The following is a 15966-nucleotide window of genomic DNA, read 5'->3' as shown; positions in this document are numbered from 1 at the left end:
GCAGGATGGTACCCACTTCGAGCTGCACCACCTCCGGACCAAGGACGGCTAGTCGGGACTCGTTGTGACCCACTGGCGCCGAGACTGCTTCCGACAAGCGATCCTGTTACGAGAGATGGATAGCCAGACCATCCACAGGATCCTCAAGGCTATCATCGGCGCCGGCTACCACCACGTCATCCCAGCTATATTGGACAGGCAGGACGAAGTCCCGAACTTGGCCGCCGGATCCCTCATCAGCTCGCTGTAGACGTCAACCTTTCTCGGGACATATAGATCGGACTTTAAACTTTTAGACCTCCATTCAAAATTTTATGTCGAAGTTACTTCTTCTTTTTTATTATTATTAAATAGCCCGATCCTCTCTTCTTTCTCCTATTTATTTTTGGACTGTACGTTAAACTAGTTATCTATCTATTTAATTTCTTTTTGACCGCCCGATCTAATCTAGCGACCAACTTTAATGAGTAGATTTTTTTTTTGAATTTTTTTTTTGTATTAATATTATTTGAAGTTTTTTTATTTTCATTTTTGGTCACATTTTAACGCAGTATATATATATATCTTTTTATATATACATACACAGATCAGAATTAATATAATATAAAATGAAACAACAAACCTCTTGCCAACACGTCATTGAACCTTACTCAGTACTAAACACTCAAATTTTTTTACACATGTATATATGGTAATAAATACTTCGATACTGTCAGTGGTGGATATTTATTCAAACAACTTATGGTATACACTCCATCTTTTAATAAATTCGTTATATTTGATTTTATTGGAATACATTTTTTTTTCTAATATATAATAATAATGTATATGAATTTTTAATATTTTAATATCTAGTGATTTCTTCAGAAAGTTTGAACTATATATAAATTGATTTGTCAAAATAGCAATAATGGCAATTATGATATTGTTCTTTGAGTGGCCAAGAAGAAAACTGGTACGAGAGAAGATAACTACAATGTCTGCAGCTTCTTTTATCCATTGTTAGACTTGTTTAATTAAATTTTGGACGTGTACACAATAAAAAAAAATGCGTATACGTTTCAATATACGCATTACAGAAGCTACACTTTGTGCTGCTTATCACTCTAATATTATAGAGAAACTTGTTTGTAGGGAGAATTCTTTGGATTATTCTATATTGGAACCAACTTAATTTGGTATCCTTAAGATATACTGAACACACTGCTGTTGATACTTTTCCACCAATTGTATTCTTGTTCAAAATTTAACTCTCTTTCCCATTTAGATATATTTTTTGGTGGAGAAAAAGACGACTTTATATAGGTGTTATATATATGTTTTGACCCCTGTTTGTTTTATATTATGGTATTTATATACTTAGGCCAAAATAGAAGTCAGCTGAAAGTGGTTTGGTGGATAAAAATGGCCATGTATGTAATATTGCAGCCTTTAGCCCTTCAAATGCAGCAAATGGTGGATGAAAGCCATAAAATTCACAAAATCCATCATATTTAAATAAGTTGCCATCTGGATCATACATATCATGTACGTTTGTTATACCTATTATATTCCAATTCTGGTAATAAACACCTTTGTTACCAATTTTAATTAGGGAGTTGAACCACAGTGGTTCGGAATTTACATCATGTTCGTTAAGTTCCACTTTCTTTTTGAATAATGCTAGTATATTGAATACCTGTTTCCAGAACATATTTGTAATTGGTTTCCCACACAGTTTATGGTAATCATCTCCTATATTAGTAAATAAAATATTTTTGTTTGGGAGGTGACATCTAAGGATATGATACCATAATGAATCATGTCCATTAGGAATTCATGAATTATTCTAAGTTTACCATTTTTAAACCACCATTTTCTATATCCTGCATTAGCGAATTCCGAGAAATTCGATCTATTGAACTCTTCCAAATATATGAATAAAATATCGTGTTGATTGCTTTTTATTATGGCATTATCTGGATTGGGGATACTGAGAATAAGGTGAACAAGTTTAGATAGAGCCAAGGATTTGACAACGGTAATTCTACCCAGCATAGTAAGATGACGTTTAGACCAGGTATTCAGTTACTTTGAAATCTCTTCAATTTTGTCAGTATAATTTAATTGTACAATTTGATTTAACTGGACACTAAATTTAATTCCCAAGAAGGTAAAATTCTTTTGTGACCCTTTTAAGTTTTTATCTGTACATAGGGTATGAGTAGTATTTGAATTTGATCCGATCCAAATAGCAATAGTTTTTTTCAATATTTGTTTTCAATCCTGAGAATTTAGAAAATTGATCTATTAAATTTAATGTGTTCCTTAGTGAAGCTTCTGTCCCATCGAGTGTTATAGCTGTATCGTCTGCATACTGCATTATTTTATATTCTCTTTTTTCTATTACTATTCCTTTAATTGACTCCTCCTTTCTAAATAAATGTCCCATGATCTCAGCGCACAATATAAAAAGATATGTTGCTATTGGGTCTCCCTGTCTACATCCCCTCCCTTCTGGATTTTTTTTAGTAAAAACACCATTTTGAATTACAGTTAACATACAGTCCTTATTTAATGTATTGACCCATTTTATAATGTCCTTGCCATAGTTAAAAAAACTATTAAGGTTTTGTTAATAAATCCCCAAGATACTGAATCAAACGCTTTCTCAAAATCTACTAACAAAAGCAGTGCCGGAATATTATTTTCACTAGTGTAATGCATCAGGTCATATAATAACCTGCCTGCTAGGGAACCCTTTTGATTTTCATGAATTAATTTGTCTATAGATTGTGTTATTCTGTTGGCTATACAGCCAGAAATAATTTCATAAGTGGTATTTAGTAAAGATATTGGTCTCCAGTTTTTTTTAGAACATCACGGGGTTTGTTTCCTTTTGGCAACAGAGTAATAATGCCTTTTTTTTATTAATTATATTAATTAGAGATGCGCATCAAAATTTTAAAGGTCCACTATTTCATTTTTGGATGTAAATATCAAAATTGTCCCATTAATTTTGTTCTGTCCTGGAGTCACTGGCTATCTAGAGACAGGCCCTGGGACGGACATTCTCGAAACTCTAGTGGTATATGAGGATGAGTGCGAGTGCGAATAATTTTAACATCCTCATATACCACTAGAGTTTCGAACATGTCCGTTCGGGGGCCTGTCTCTGGATAGCCAGTGACTTGCTCCGGGACAGAACAAAATTAAGGGGATAATTTTTGTAAATTTACATCTAAAAATTAAATAGTGGGAATTGACTGCTCGGCCGAATATTTATATAATTTGGAGCATTTTAGAAGGACAGTTCAAAAATAAATCAGAGAAAGAAGAGAGGATCGGACTATTTAATAATATTTTTGACATAAAATTTTGAACGAAGATCTAAAAGTTTAAAGTTCGAGCTATATGGTCCGGGCCGGGGGGGGGGGGGGGGAATTTTGTGGTGGGCGGAATTTGGAATATGAATTTAGTAGTTAGGTCAAAGACCGAAGACCAAAATGTGCTACAAAAATTTAAGTCCAAACAATAAAATTAGAGTGCTCGACCGAAAAGGTTTTAAGGTGATTTGAGCAATTTAGACGGGCTGCCAAAATAAACTGCGTCGGACTGTTTACAAAGAAAAAAAAAAAAGAAAAAAAAAATCATAAAATTTTGAACTGCGGCCAAAAATGTCCTAGGAGAGGGTACGCAGCGGAACTCATGGCGAGTTGATGGGATGATCGGCTCGGAACTTCGGGAAGAAGTGAGGCAGGTCGATGTAGCACTCTCCCCGAAGTATTGCTGAGTAGTCTTCCGGAAGTATCAGCTTGATAATCTGATGGACGATTGGATTATCCATGTCTGATTTCAGTAAGCCTTGCCGGTACATCCCGTTCCGCTCCGACGTCAGGTAGTAGGTACGACTTCCCTCGACGTACTGGAACTGGTACCGCCCTTGACCAGTTGGTGTTGGTCTCCAGCTCTTGGTGACGAAGGGGCCTGGCAGCTGAGAGGTCGCAGTGAACTCCCCCTTCACACAATTGCGGTACCGTCCAGGAAGCTTGTTGCGTGCGATCTGCCAAGTCGTGGGCTGTGTGTCGGACAAGTACTGGACCGACACCTTCCTCTTCTTGGCTTCACGCTCTGCAACCGCTGTCGCAACAACTCGTGGAGACGCCAGTGGATTGGTTGGTGTGGACGACACTTTTCCTATTTCCATCGGCGTTGGTGCTGCAGGGGGAGGGGCCGCCACTGCCGGTTTAGCCGACAGCTTTGGCTCCCCCTTTGCCGCTCCTGGCGTCTGCTGCTTCCGAGTAGTGAGGGACGGCGACGCAGAAGGGGCCGCCGCCGGCAGTTGAGCTGCCGGTTTTGGCTCCCCCTGAACCGCCCCTGCCGGTCTCGTCTTCTTCTGTGAAGCAGGAGGGACCGCCCCTGGCGGTTGAGCCGCCCGGTTTGGTCCCCCCTGAGCTGCCGTGGGACGACGTCTCCTCCTACTTCCCGATCTCTTCTGTTTATTGTCACCATAATACAAGGTGACAATAGCCGTGCTCCCATTGTGTTCAACACGATACTTGGCCAAGCGGCCAAGCTCGTGCAGCAAAGCCCCAAGGGTTGGGAGAGAAACCTCGACGTTTGCTAAACACAACTGCATTCTGCGCTGTCTCGAGTAGGAATGTATGAGGATGAACAAAAAATTATTCAACTTCAAGTTCAAGTCAATCATGTCAGTCAAGCGAAGCGCGCCTGTCTCGGGTGGTCTTTGCTGTCGAGGATTAAGGTGATAATTACAGAATAATAGATCGCCGATAAAGCGGAACGAAATGATCCTGTGGTTGGTAGTCTGTGCTCATCCGTGGTGGAGAGCCTCGCTACGTAATACTTAATTACAGACACGTCTGGTTAACTTCAAACAGCATTTGTAATAATTGTTAGCGCTGTTTGTTTTTGATCTCAAAGGCGTGAATCGTGTTAAAGTTTAGCTTTTCTATGTATGTATCAGTTAATGTTTATCAATTACTAGTCATTTAGTTACGTCAAAAAGTTATACATCACAGATCGAGCAATCTGGGGAAGGATCCGGTAACGTGGGGTTTGCCAGATCGGTTTAAAAAAAGTTCTGCTTTCTTGCTATCCAAGCAATCTTGCGTAGGGCCCAGAAATGGGGGTGGGTGGCCAGATTGAAGAAAGAAAGTAGAGGTGCGAAGCGTAAATAATTTTGTGTAAAACAAATGTACTTATAGTGTTATTCGTCATTCAGTGTTTTATTTTTTAGTTACGTTCCGCCATGTTTTGCCACCTGTAATATACGTCAACGTTACTTTCTGTTATTTGTATATGTATGTAAATGCCTTCTTTTTTCTTTTCGGTTGGGTTTTTTTCTGTCAATATATAGATGTAGCCTATATGCCCAAGCATATATTTCAAATTCATCTGGGTCATCTTTTTTGTTTTATTTACTTACTTTTACAATATACGCAAAATTAAAGTAGCTCAGGCGTCGACAATGCCAACAGCCGGGGTGGGATGGGATGAGATGAGATGTGGTGGCGAGGGGTGAGGTGACTGACATATTAATTCACCTTTGAACTAGGGATGCATCGTTTCCAGAGTTCAAATGTAGGCAGCGAAGGGCATGCTTCTTACAATATTAAGCGAAATCAACCAGCTGCAATGCAGTTTCAAATTTGAACTCTTATATATTAATTTCGGAAACTCGAACTCTATGAAACTCGAATTATTTCCTCGACCCCTTCAAGATCGAGTTATCGAAGTTTGACTGTGTGTGTGTGTGTGTGTGTGTGTGTGTGTGTGTGTGTGTGTGTGTGTGTAAAATTAGACATATTACATATGTAGATTCGATAGATTAGATATATATATATATATATATATATATATATATAGAGTTAGATAGATAGATAGATAGATAGATAGATAGATAGATAGATAGATATATAGATATATTAGATATATTAGATATATTACATAGATAGATAGATAGATAGATAGATAGACAGATAGATAGAATATATATATATAGATTAGATATATTAGATATATTACATAGATAGATAGATAGATAGATAGATATAGATTAGATAGATATATTAGATATAATAGATACACAGATTAGATGTATTAGATAGATACATTAGATAGATTTAATCAGATATATTATTTAGACAGATTGATAGATTAGATAGATAGATAGATAGATAGATAGATAGATAGATATATAGATAGATTAGATATATTAGATAGACAGATTAGATAGATTAGATATATAGATTAGATAGATGGATTAGATATATTAGACATATTACATATGTAGATTCGATAGATTAGATAGATAGATTATATAGATAGATAGATAGATAGATATATATATATATATTATATTCCTACGTAGAAAATTATTGGAAAGTAAAATGGGGTTTGGGCTTCTACAGTGGTTGCAACGAGAAAAAAAAATTGAATTGATCCACCGAGGTGGTTTGATCATGCGACGCAATCAGCTCAAGGGAGCACTCGACCCACATAGATACCCCGGAGAAAATCCGTTCTCACCTCGTGTAAGCATGTAGACCTCCGAATCCGAGCAGAAATCGGCCAACAGATTTCCGACCTCTCTTAGCACTTGGTCTTTGTCAAGAGCCCGTTTAGGAACCAACCAATCTTCAGTAGTCTGTATAACGTCATTCTTCAACAAAGAAAAGTGAAGCGAGTTACTATTCGGTTCAAGACTCAAAGCCATATTCTTGGGATTGTTTTATTATTTATCCATTTCCATTAAACCATAAGTTTCAGTTTGTTCTTACTGATAATCGTTATTCTTCAATACCGTTTGGTCCTATCCGCGAACTTCGTCATACAGAAAAATGAAGTAGTCTCGGTTTTAACACCGACAAGCGGGCAGTTTGTTTTCACAGATTGATGTTACAAAATAGTATGGCTAAAAACTTCCATTGTAGTTGACGGTAAAAACGTTGATAGCGAAAAAACGCGTACGTATTTCGGTATAATTGTAAATGACGTCAGAATAAAAAAAATATTTTCCATTTTGATACAGTGAAGCTTGCTTCTCTCTCACTGGTTTTTGTTACAAAATAATACAAATTCGATGACAGAATTGTATGTTATATGAAGACTAATAACGACAGTCGCTGGTAGACATAGAATACATAAGCATGTTTTGAGTGTGTATGTGTGTGTCTGTGTGTGCGTGTCAGCAAATGATGTCATCATATGGTGAAGCGAATTTAACTTGAGTTTTCCATATAATGCATTTCTCAAGATTTTTAAAAATGTTTTTTTTTTCTTTTTTTTTCTTTTTTTTGAGGGGGTGGGGTGGTGGTGGTGGTGATGATGGTTCTGCACTAACATAATATTAAAATATTAAAAACATACTCCACTATTAAAAGCCTGTTTTGCATTTTCATATGTATCTGTCTTCCCAAGAGGTTTCACCCAGCAGGACCGTTTTATTGGGTCCTTTATGGCAACCAAACCCTGAAATGTGTCAGTGTAGCAATAATGATAATAATAAATATTAATAAAAACAATAACAACAACAACAACATATAATAATAATAATAATAATAATAATAATAATAATAATAATAATAATAATAATAATAATAATAATAACAACAACAATAATAATAATAATAATTGATACTGGAGAGAGACTTGTTTATAAATAATTTTAGCCTTAAAATGACAAATATGTCAAACATTGTATCAAACACGGGACTGTTATTAATGTACTAAAATATACAAATATACAAAAGTTCTACCAAATGTATTCTAATAATTATCGAATTATAATACGTATATACATTGTGCCATGTTTCAACGTCATCGATTGTTATATAAATAGTTTGCCCCATCATTGCCAGTTCTAGTCTACGACTATTCTTCACTGATCTCGTATCATATTGTATTGCATTTTATTACATACCTATTCAACGTCACTATAGTGATAAAGACATTTTGAAACCGTGTGATCAATTTAGTTTGTATCGCACATATGTAGACTATAAATAAAATATAGTCAGGAATATTGGTGGCTGCCAATGGTTTTGATGGTTCATTATGAAAATCAGCATGGCCGATGGATTTGAAATTTCCACACCTGGTAACTTGAAGACACCCACACCCATCATACAGGATTTCCTCCCAACACTAATGTTCAGGACATTAAGTCATTATTTCATACAAGTACAGTCATGTTTGTGTTTCCTTCCTCAGACAGTGTATTTTTGTAATACTGATATTTCTTTGATGTGCCTGTTAAGGTCTTCATAATCTAGGGGTCAATCAAGTGCATGTGTTTTAATGGAATTCTTTAAAGGGGTAGAAGGTACTCTGACTATCTTTGTTGTCTCGACATATATACCTGAGTACACACACCCAACTGAAAGTAAATATCTTCAGGAGTTTTATTTTAAGATATTTTGTTGTTTAATATGACATATTGCATTTGTACAAAACTATATGCAATATATATGCTTTTTGAGGTGTACATTATATTAGGTTGCACTGTAGAAACAACAGTTTCAGTGAGGTTGTCAGTTTATGTCAGAATACACCAGATCCTGGTTGTCATAAACACACATAGCTGGACACTTTTTGAAAAATATATGTTATCAGTATAGGTAGTACTAAACCAAATAACTTCCGGCTGGGTCAAAGTTCGAGGTGCACCCAACTTTTGATAGATATGTGAACACCACAAGTCCTGTGATTGGTTATAAATGTGAGTGTCTTGGTTGTAAAAAATAATAGTTTCATCTGGGTAAAAAAAAAAGCAATTTTATTTCATCTAGTACCAATGTGTCAAGTAGCCTTGTGCTTTAAAATGTATGGGGTACCTGTAAAAAAAAGTACTCGAATTTTGTGCGGAACTAGGGTAGTCATAGACGCTACCCGTTATCTCAGAAAAGAGCAGCTTGACCCCCAATTGTTTCTGATTCACTTTAAGTGTGAGGGGTGGTAGTACTTATATCCGTGGCGTTTATGTCGGTTGATACGTTGCAGGTAGGAGTTTTAGCCACATATGTTACTATTGTCGTCTTTGGGATTTGATTTGGTAGTATACACTCTTAAGAATCACTCTCTGCGGCAGCCTTGTGTAATGTTTCAAATACGATATGACGTCTTTTATAAATCATATATGACGTAAGTAAATAAAAGGCACTAACTGCAGTAAAAAGAAAAAGATAATTCCCCATTTAAAAGATCCGGTCCAGATTGCACATATGTACGATACAGGATAAATTTATTGCACGGTTTCAAAAGGCCTTTATCACTATAGTAAGATTGAATAGGTATGTAATAAAGTTTATTATAAACTATATACTAATAGAATATATCACCGTTGTGAGGTATAGATAAGGCTATTCCAACCCGAGGGACAAAATGTTTTTTGTGAGGGCCTAGGTTTACCGAGGGCCATACAAAAACATTTTTTCCCGTGGGTTGGAATTGTCTTATCTTTATCTCACAACGGTGTTTGATTCGTTTTCTTCCCCATTTAATTACAGCAACAAAACATTAATTTTGTACGCTACGGTTTGTTTATTGTAGAACGAATCGTATGCATTTCACCTGCAAATTCATTTAATCATACGCGGAAAAAATATAGTCCACCTTATGCAACGACATAAATATGTAACAACTTACCAATAAATATAAAGTTGAAAATATTAATTTGTTTAAATATTTTTAAAATAATGATACAACGTGAAATGGCAAACAGAATTTTGAAAACCATGAGTTATGACTACAATGGTCGTACGATATGAGTTATGACGTCACACGTATGTAGAAATCGTCTAACCCTCGGGTCGGACAGATTTATCTAGCCCTAGGGTCAGACAGATTGTTCTTGCACCGTGCAAAAGCTGGATAACCCTGTCCAGTGGGCAAGAATAAAAATGTCTTACCTCTTCAAAGTCATGCAGGTTGATTGTTCGCACAGAGCACCGTTTACGATCTTTCACTTCGTCAGGAATTATTATCATGTTGCGTCGATTGAGACCGACAGTCAAGCGGACTTTATTACCATTGTTATTGCCTGTCACAAAATTCCACTGGGTAAAACAAAACAAAAACCCCCATCAAAATAAGTACTGTATCTCAAAATATGTCATGGTTAATGCCTTGACATAATACATCGTACAACTGCCGAACTGAAAGCAGTAGGCAACGACGACGACGACTCGTTAATGATAATGAATTGTAAAAGTCTAAGGAATGTTACAGAAATTAATAATTATGTTTAGGATATAAATTTCATTAAATATAAGACAATTTGGCTATTATAATCCACTTACGCGGTACGAACTTACGTACGTACGTACGTACGTACGTATGGACTTAATTTGAAAGTTGACTTTTCAATGATCAATTTTAAACTTTAACTTCAGTTTCTCTAGAATCTACCAGTAGCTTTTAATTTTAAAATGGAATGTGTTGATATTCATTGGCGATTGCATAAAATGTCAAATGTTGATTCGCGAGATTTTGAGAGAAATTGACCTACCTCTGTGGAATCACATCCCAGAGATCCTCCAAAAGCCAACGCCAGGACACAAAACAAAGCAGCGAACGTCATAGTCAGTCAATCGTCAGAATATCTGAATCGTATAATCATGATTATCGTAGCATTACGCAAATATCGGTGTGATGTGATCCACAATGCAGCCTTAACATGTGGCATTGTGTTGATCACGAACTTTGCCGTTCGGATAAACAACAACAACAACAACAACAAAAACAAGAACAATTGAACACAACTGCATTATGGGATATGGTATCTAAGACATTTTCACACACACGCGCGCGCACGCACGCACGTATGTATGCACACACACACATGCACGAGTGCCCACATAGATATACACACCAAATACATCACCCTCAAAATGAAGAATTGTTTACGAGAAAATTGAGGATAATATGTGTTCCCGAGTTTGTTGCATTGTAGGATGTTTCCGACTTATAAAATGTTTGTACGATTAAACTTACATATTAAATATATTTTCTTGTTTAGAATACCAGTGTTTGTATATTCGATGTGTTTCTGGTCGTCTTAATATTTCTAAGAAGCTGAAACTGGATTTTGTCTTCAAATAATTTCGTACGTACGAAAAAACAATATTTTAGGAAATAAAATCAAATTTAACCTAGTACAAATATTAGAATGATCAGAAACACGTTTAATATACAGTCACTAATATTTTATGCAGAAAAATATATTTGATATGTAATTACAATCATTAAGAAGTCTCTGTTTGTCGATAACATCTTAAACATTGCAGCAAACTCAGGAATGTCCCTTTAAGATAAATTGTAAGAAGATGTATCAGGGCTCCCGAACCAGAGAGAGAGAGAGAGAGAGAGAGGGGGGGGGGGGGGAGAGAGAGAGAGAGAGGGGGGGGAGGGAGGGAGAGAGAGACAGACAGACAGACAGACAGAGACAGACAGACAGACAGACAGTGATAGCGAGATACTAAATTCAAACGGACACCATACTCGCTAACCTGGATAACGTTTTCTTCAGTATCTTGTGTGCTAATACAGCGAAATGGATATCACGGCTCCTTTTATTTCCGACATAATGGCAACATTTGGTGATAAGTAAAAAAATTCCCATAGTCTAATATTTGCTGAGTAAACATAAATCTATGAATCATGAGCATATGTTGTGTATGCGATATGAGATCTGGGGGAGGGCACTGCCCCCCCCCCCCCCCCATTTAGGAAGCTGATCACTTTTATGGGGGGGGGGGGGGTTGGAGGGGTGCAGATCCTATCATATCATTGTTTCTCCGGAGACAGTGACGTATATAAAAAAGAAAATATTTAAAAAAAAATGAATTCAGACTATTTTTATGGAAAAAAAAAACAATGATTGCAAATCACAAAAATAAATCAGCTAAATGATACAAAGGTTTCAAATTGATAACATATTGTACCCAGTGCAACGCACAAATAAACAAATGCATTATTATATTTTAAAACTGATGGTAATTTTGCATTTGCACAGGTGCGGAACCACGGTTAGTCGCTGGGGTCTCTTGACCACCCTCTTTTAGAAACTGTTAGGGTCACAGGCCCGTAGCCAGCCATTGTTGCCGGGGGGGGGGGGGGGGGCGTTGAGATATTGGGTGGAACTAAATTTATATCGAATCCAGCGACGGAAGGGCGCGAAAGGTCTAGGGGGTTCGGGGGCATGCTTCCCCGGACATTATTTAAATGCAGATGCTCAGAGGTGCATTCTGGAGCTATTTGTGATCGGTTTTTAATATTTTATTTCAGGTATTTTGAAGTCGTAGCGCGTACATGTTTTGATAAGACTTCAAGAGCAGTGTACTTTAAATGTGTGGCACGTTGTGAACACACATGAGATTATATATAATTATATGTATGTAAAAGATTTTACTACTGATGTGCATACTACTTTATATATAATCAGAATTTGTCGAGGTTCTGTCCAGACAAATATCGATTAACTAGACGAGTTTGATATTTTACATATTAAGAAACACGAGTAGCGAAATCTGTGTATCGTATAACACTTCTAAAGTAAGATTTTAATTCGATATTTAGTAAATCAAAGTTGGTCGCCTCACCAGTAATGTGACGTCACGCATTGTAACTAAATTTCATCAAAATGTTAAACTCGGATACACCAGTCTTGTTTGCTGTAAACAAATGTTCCATTGACACCAAAACACTATTAACCGAGTTGATAAATAGAGATTATTATACGACCTTGTGTCGTACTGGTTTTATGAAACGAGTGTCAGGATTTGTGTATTGCTCGAGCGAGAGCGAGGGTAATATATGAATCCTGACACGAGTTTCGTAAAATCAGTACGAGTCACACGCAAATGTAATAATGTCTTTATTATCCATAATATTATTGTTGTTTTCTTTATGAATAACAAGACCCAACTCAAAATGTTTTAGCCACAACTAGAAGGAGACGTCATATTTCAAATGCAAAGTCTGAGCTAGGACTGGAGAAGCAACGTCATGTTGTGACGTCGCTTCCCATAATTACGTCATTACACTTGTTTACTTTTCTAACTATTTAATTGGCTAATTATTTAGCCAATCAATCCTGAAGCTGTCAGAAGAATTAATTAGTATATGTAAGTCTGTTGTGGTTTTTTGCGTTGTGTAGCGACCGGGCTACACTTAACTGTTGACACGCGCTACGCGGAATCTGGTATTTGCCAGGTACACAGATTCCGAATTCGCACGTGCTGTTTTCCTCTAAAGCTAACATTAATTTCCCCATTCCAACTGTTCTCTTTACCATGTCGCTTCAAACCGACCGTGCTTTTTCAGACCTGGACAATAGCTTGAGTTCTTTGATAAGTGATGTAGCCAATCAATCGCGTACTTCGGTGCATGGTAGGTCAGTTTATGAACTCCGTGGGGGTGACAGGTAGTATGTCCAACATGTATTGGGACCCAACCGCCGATGTACATGTTGCCCTCTCGTCATCCACTCCGTCAAAACGACCCAGGCGCGATACCCCACTCCCCGATGTTGGTCCGTCTCTCAATGTGGATAAATACACTGGAGGGGGGGGGGGGGGGGGGGGGGGGGGGGGGGGGAGGGGTCGGTGATTTCCACGGACGACGGCAGCTTAGCCCGAGAGCTGTGCTTCTCAGACCTCAGCAACATCTCGACTACCCCTCAGAAATCAAACCCAACGATTGTTTGGGCCGTCCCATCTGAGGGGGCTGAAGAAAAATCATCTTACCCCCAAGACAAAATAAATAAAAGTTCCTTATCTGGTGTGTTTGTTGTCACCACGGGCGAGGTAAGCGCCCCCTCGTCAGAATCACCGACACTTTCGGCTGAGCTAGCTTCTCCAAGGTCACCAACCCCACCCCCGGGACCGGCGCTGGGTGAGTCCAGGAAGAGGAAGCATACACTAGCTCGGCTGGAAGCAACGCCCAGTAAGAAAAATGGAGGTAAGATTAGCAAGATAATTAATAGTGATGTTAGTCTTAACACTAGTGATTGTCCCGTTCCAACCAGCAACCGATTCGCAGCTCTCAGTGGGGCCCCCACTTCGCCATGTCCAAGCCGTTCAAAATTGATTGCTTCAGTTTTTTGCAGCACACTGTAACGGCCCTGCAAAATTCTTCCCAATCCAACTTTTATGCGCGCACATTGCGACGCCTCTTTTCCGCCCTGGGTGCAGTATTGTTAATTCGGCCCTTCCCTGGTCAGGACTTGGCTTTGGCCGACCAAATACGTTTACAAATAAACACCGTAATCAGTCCCCGGCTCTAGGTCAGTGCTGTAAAAGGCATTGAAAATGGTTTTGAGTCGGGTATCGAAACGGCCGGAAGTTTATTGACACCAAGTGCCATGGTGCACAACGACGTCCGCGCTGGTAACAAAAATGTGGATTTCGATTCCTTTTGCGACATTCCACAAGAGACAGCTATGAAGCTAGATGGGTCGACGTGCGCTCTAAACATGCTCCCCTCTATCCCCCCCCCCCCCCCCCACCAACACCTAGGGGGGACTTATGGCAAGCTTTGGAATGTTGTTGGAGTTCCGCGTTGCGTATACCGGGTCGCGGGCGACCGTGACTTTGGTGTACGGGACGCGGACTCCAATAAGAAGAGGAGAGGAAGAGGAGGACGGAGGAAGGAACGCGCTGCAGGGGCGGCTCAGGGGAACCAAAGCTGGCGGCTCGACCGCCAGTGGCAGTTCGGTCTGCGTCGCTTCAGGTACGATACTGCACACTCCAAGCGATCCCCAGACAATCCATGCACAATACCTGTCTCGTGAGCTAACTGTAGGGGGTCTCATTGCACTCATGCAAGGGAGTGTCCAGATTACCAAAGGGCGGTCCGCATCATGGCGACCAGGAGACCTCTCAAAAGTCAGACCCAGGGGACTCAATCATTAGTGCACCACCCACCCTCCTCTGTAGCTGGCGCACATACCTTCAGTCATAAACCGATCTAACCAACTTAATCAAACTAAATCTTGTGCCGGCGCCGCCTCAGGGACCAAACGTTTGATTTTAGAGCAATTTGGTTAGGGTTATTGCAGGCCTCTTTTTGACCAGAGAGATAGAAAAAGTCCCATTTTCAAAATTATGTTTAGGTGACGTTATTAGGGCATCCAGAGACGCCTGTGAGGTTATTAATCAACATTTAGCTTTAAAAATAGATCCCAATGCCATAGGGAAACGCTGTGTTTCTTGGTATAGGGCTAAAGACCTTATCATGGTGGAAAGTAAAAGCAATAACAGTGTAGATTAACGTTTATAGTTTATTTATAGCTAGAGTTGTTTTACCTCCATCATGGTAGTACATATAAATAGCTCTAATAATAATAATACTGTTAATAACTTTACTATTAATAAGAGTAAGGGTTTAGTCATTCTTCAGTGGAACGCTAGAGGTCATAGGGCTAATGGTCCCGAGATCAAAACATTTTTAGATTTAAATTTAGATATTGATGTTATTGCTATCCAGGAGTCCTTGCTTTCAAAACTTTTTGACAAAGATAAAAAACATAGATTAATTACAGAATTCAAAATTCCTGGTTTTACTGGACTCTTTTCTACAGATAGTGATAACTGTTAAGGAGGCCTAGCCACCTTTGTTAAAAATGTTAACGCCCATTCGCAGATTCCAGCTGTAGGGAAACTTCAATGTATCGAGTCATTGGGGGTGTCTATTCATACTAAATATAATGACATTAATATTTTTATTTTTTTATATACCTCCTGCCATCGCTGGTAGAAATATAACTAGTAAACATATCTGTTTAAATGATATTTTGACTATTATTGGTAAACATGTACAAAATGTATTTATTGTAGGTGATTTAAATAGTAAAAATATTATTTGGGGTTCAAAGATTACCAATATGACAGGCGGTGTTATAGGAGCTAACTATTGTACAGATTTCCAAATTAGAAAAATCCAAATTGAAAAAAACAGTCCTAT

The 15966-nt window shown here is 38.2% G+C and overlaps 1 protein-coding gene across 3 annotated transcripts in view; it reads right to left on the bottom strand.

The window, feature by feature from the left end:
- LOC121386363 overlaps positions 1-11526 on the bottom strand; it is a 33808-nt gene extending 22282 nt beyond the window's left edge. For 2 of the 3 annotated variants that reach the window (XM_041517247.1, XM_041517245.1), the window contains exons 1-5: positions 11511-11526; positions 10511-10604; positions 9912-10058; positions 7372-7473; positions 6532-6664 (exon numbers count right to left, since the gene is read on the bottom strand). In XM_041517247.1, coding sequence (XP_041373181.1) covers positions 6532-6664; positions 7372-7473; positions 9912-10058; positions 10511-10582 — 454 coding nt within the window. In that variant the 5' untranslated portion in view covers positions 10583-10604; positions 11511-11526. Of the gene's footprint in view, positions 1-6531; positions 6665-7371; positions 7474-9911; positions 10059-10510; positions 10609-11510 lie in introns of those variants that run through there. The other variant, XM_041517246.1, reaches the window with a different exon arrangement.
- Positions 11527-15966: the final 4440 nt, after the last annotated feature.

The sequence above is a fragment of the Gigantopelta aegis genome, chromosome 12 (assembly GCF_016097555.1).
Source record: "Gigantopelta aegis isolate Gae_Host chromosome 12, Gae_host_genome, whole genome shotgun sequence".
Taxonomy (NCBI): domain Eukaryota; kingdom Metazoa; phylum Mollusca; class Gastropoda; order Neomphalida; family Peltospiridae; genus Gigantopelta; species Gigantopelta aegis.
Note: the sequence above shows the minus strand (reverse complement) of the source record. Positions and strands in the feature narration are given on the sequence as shown.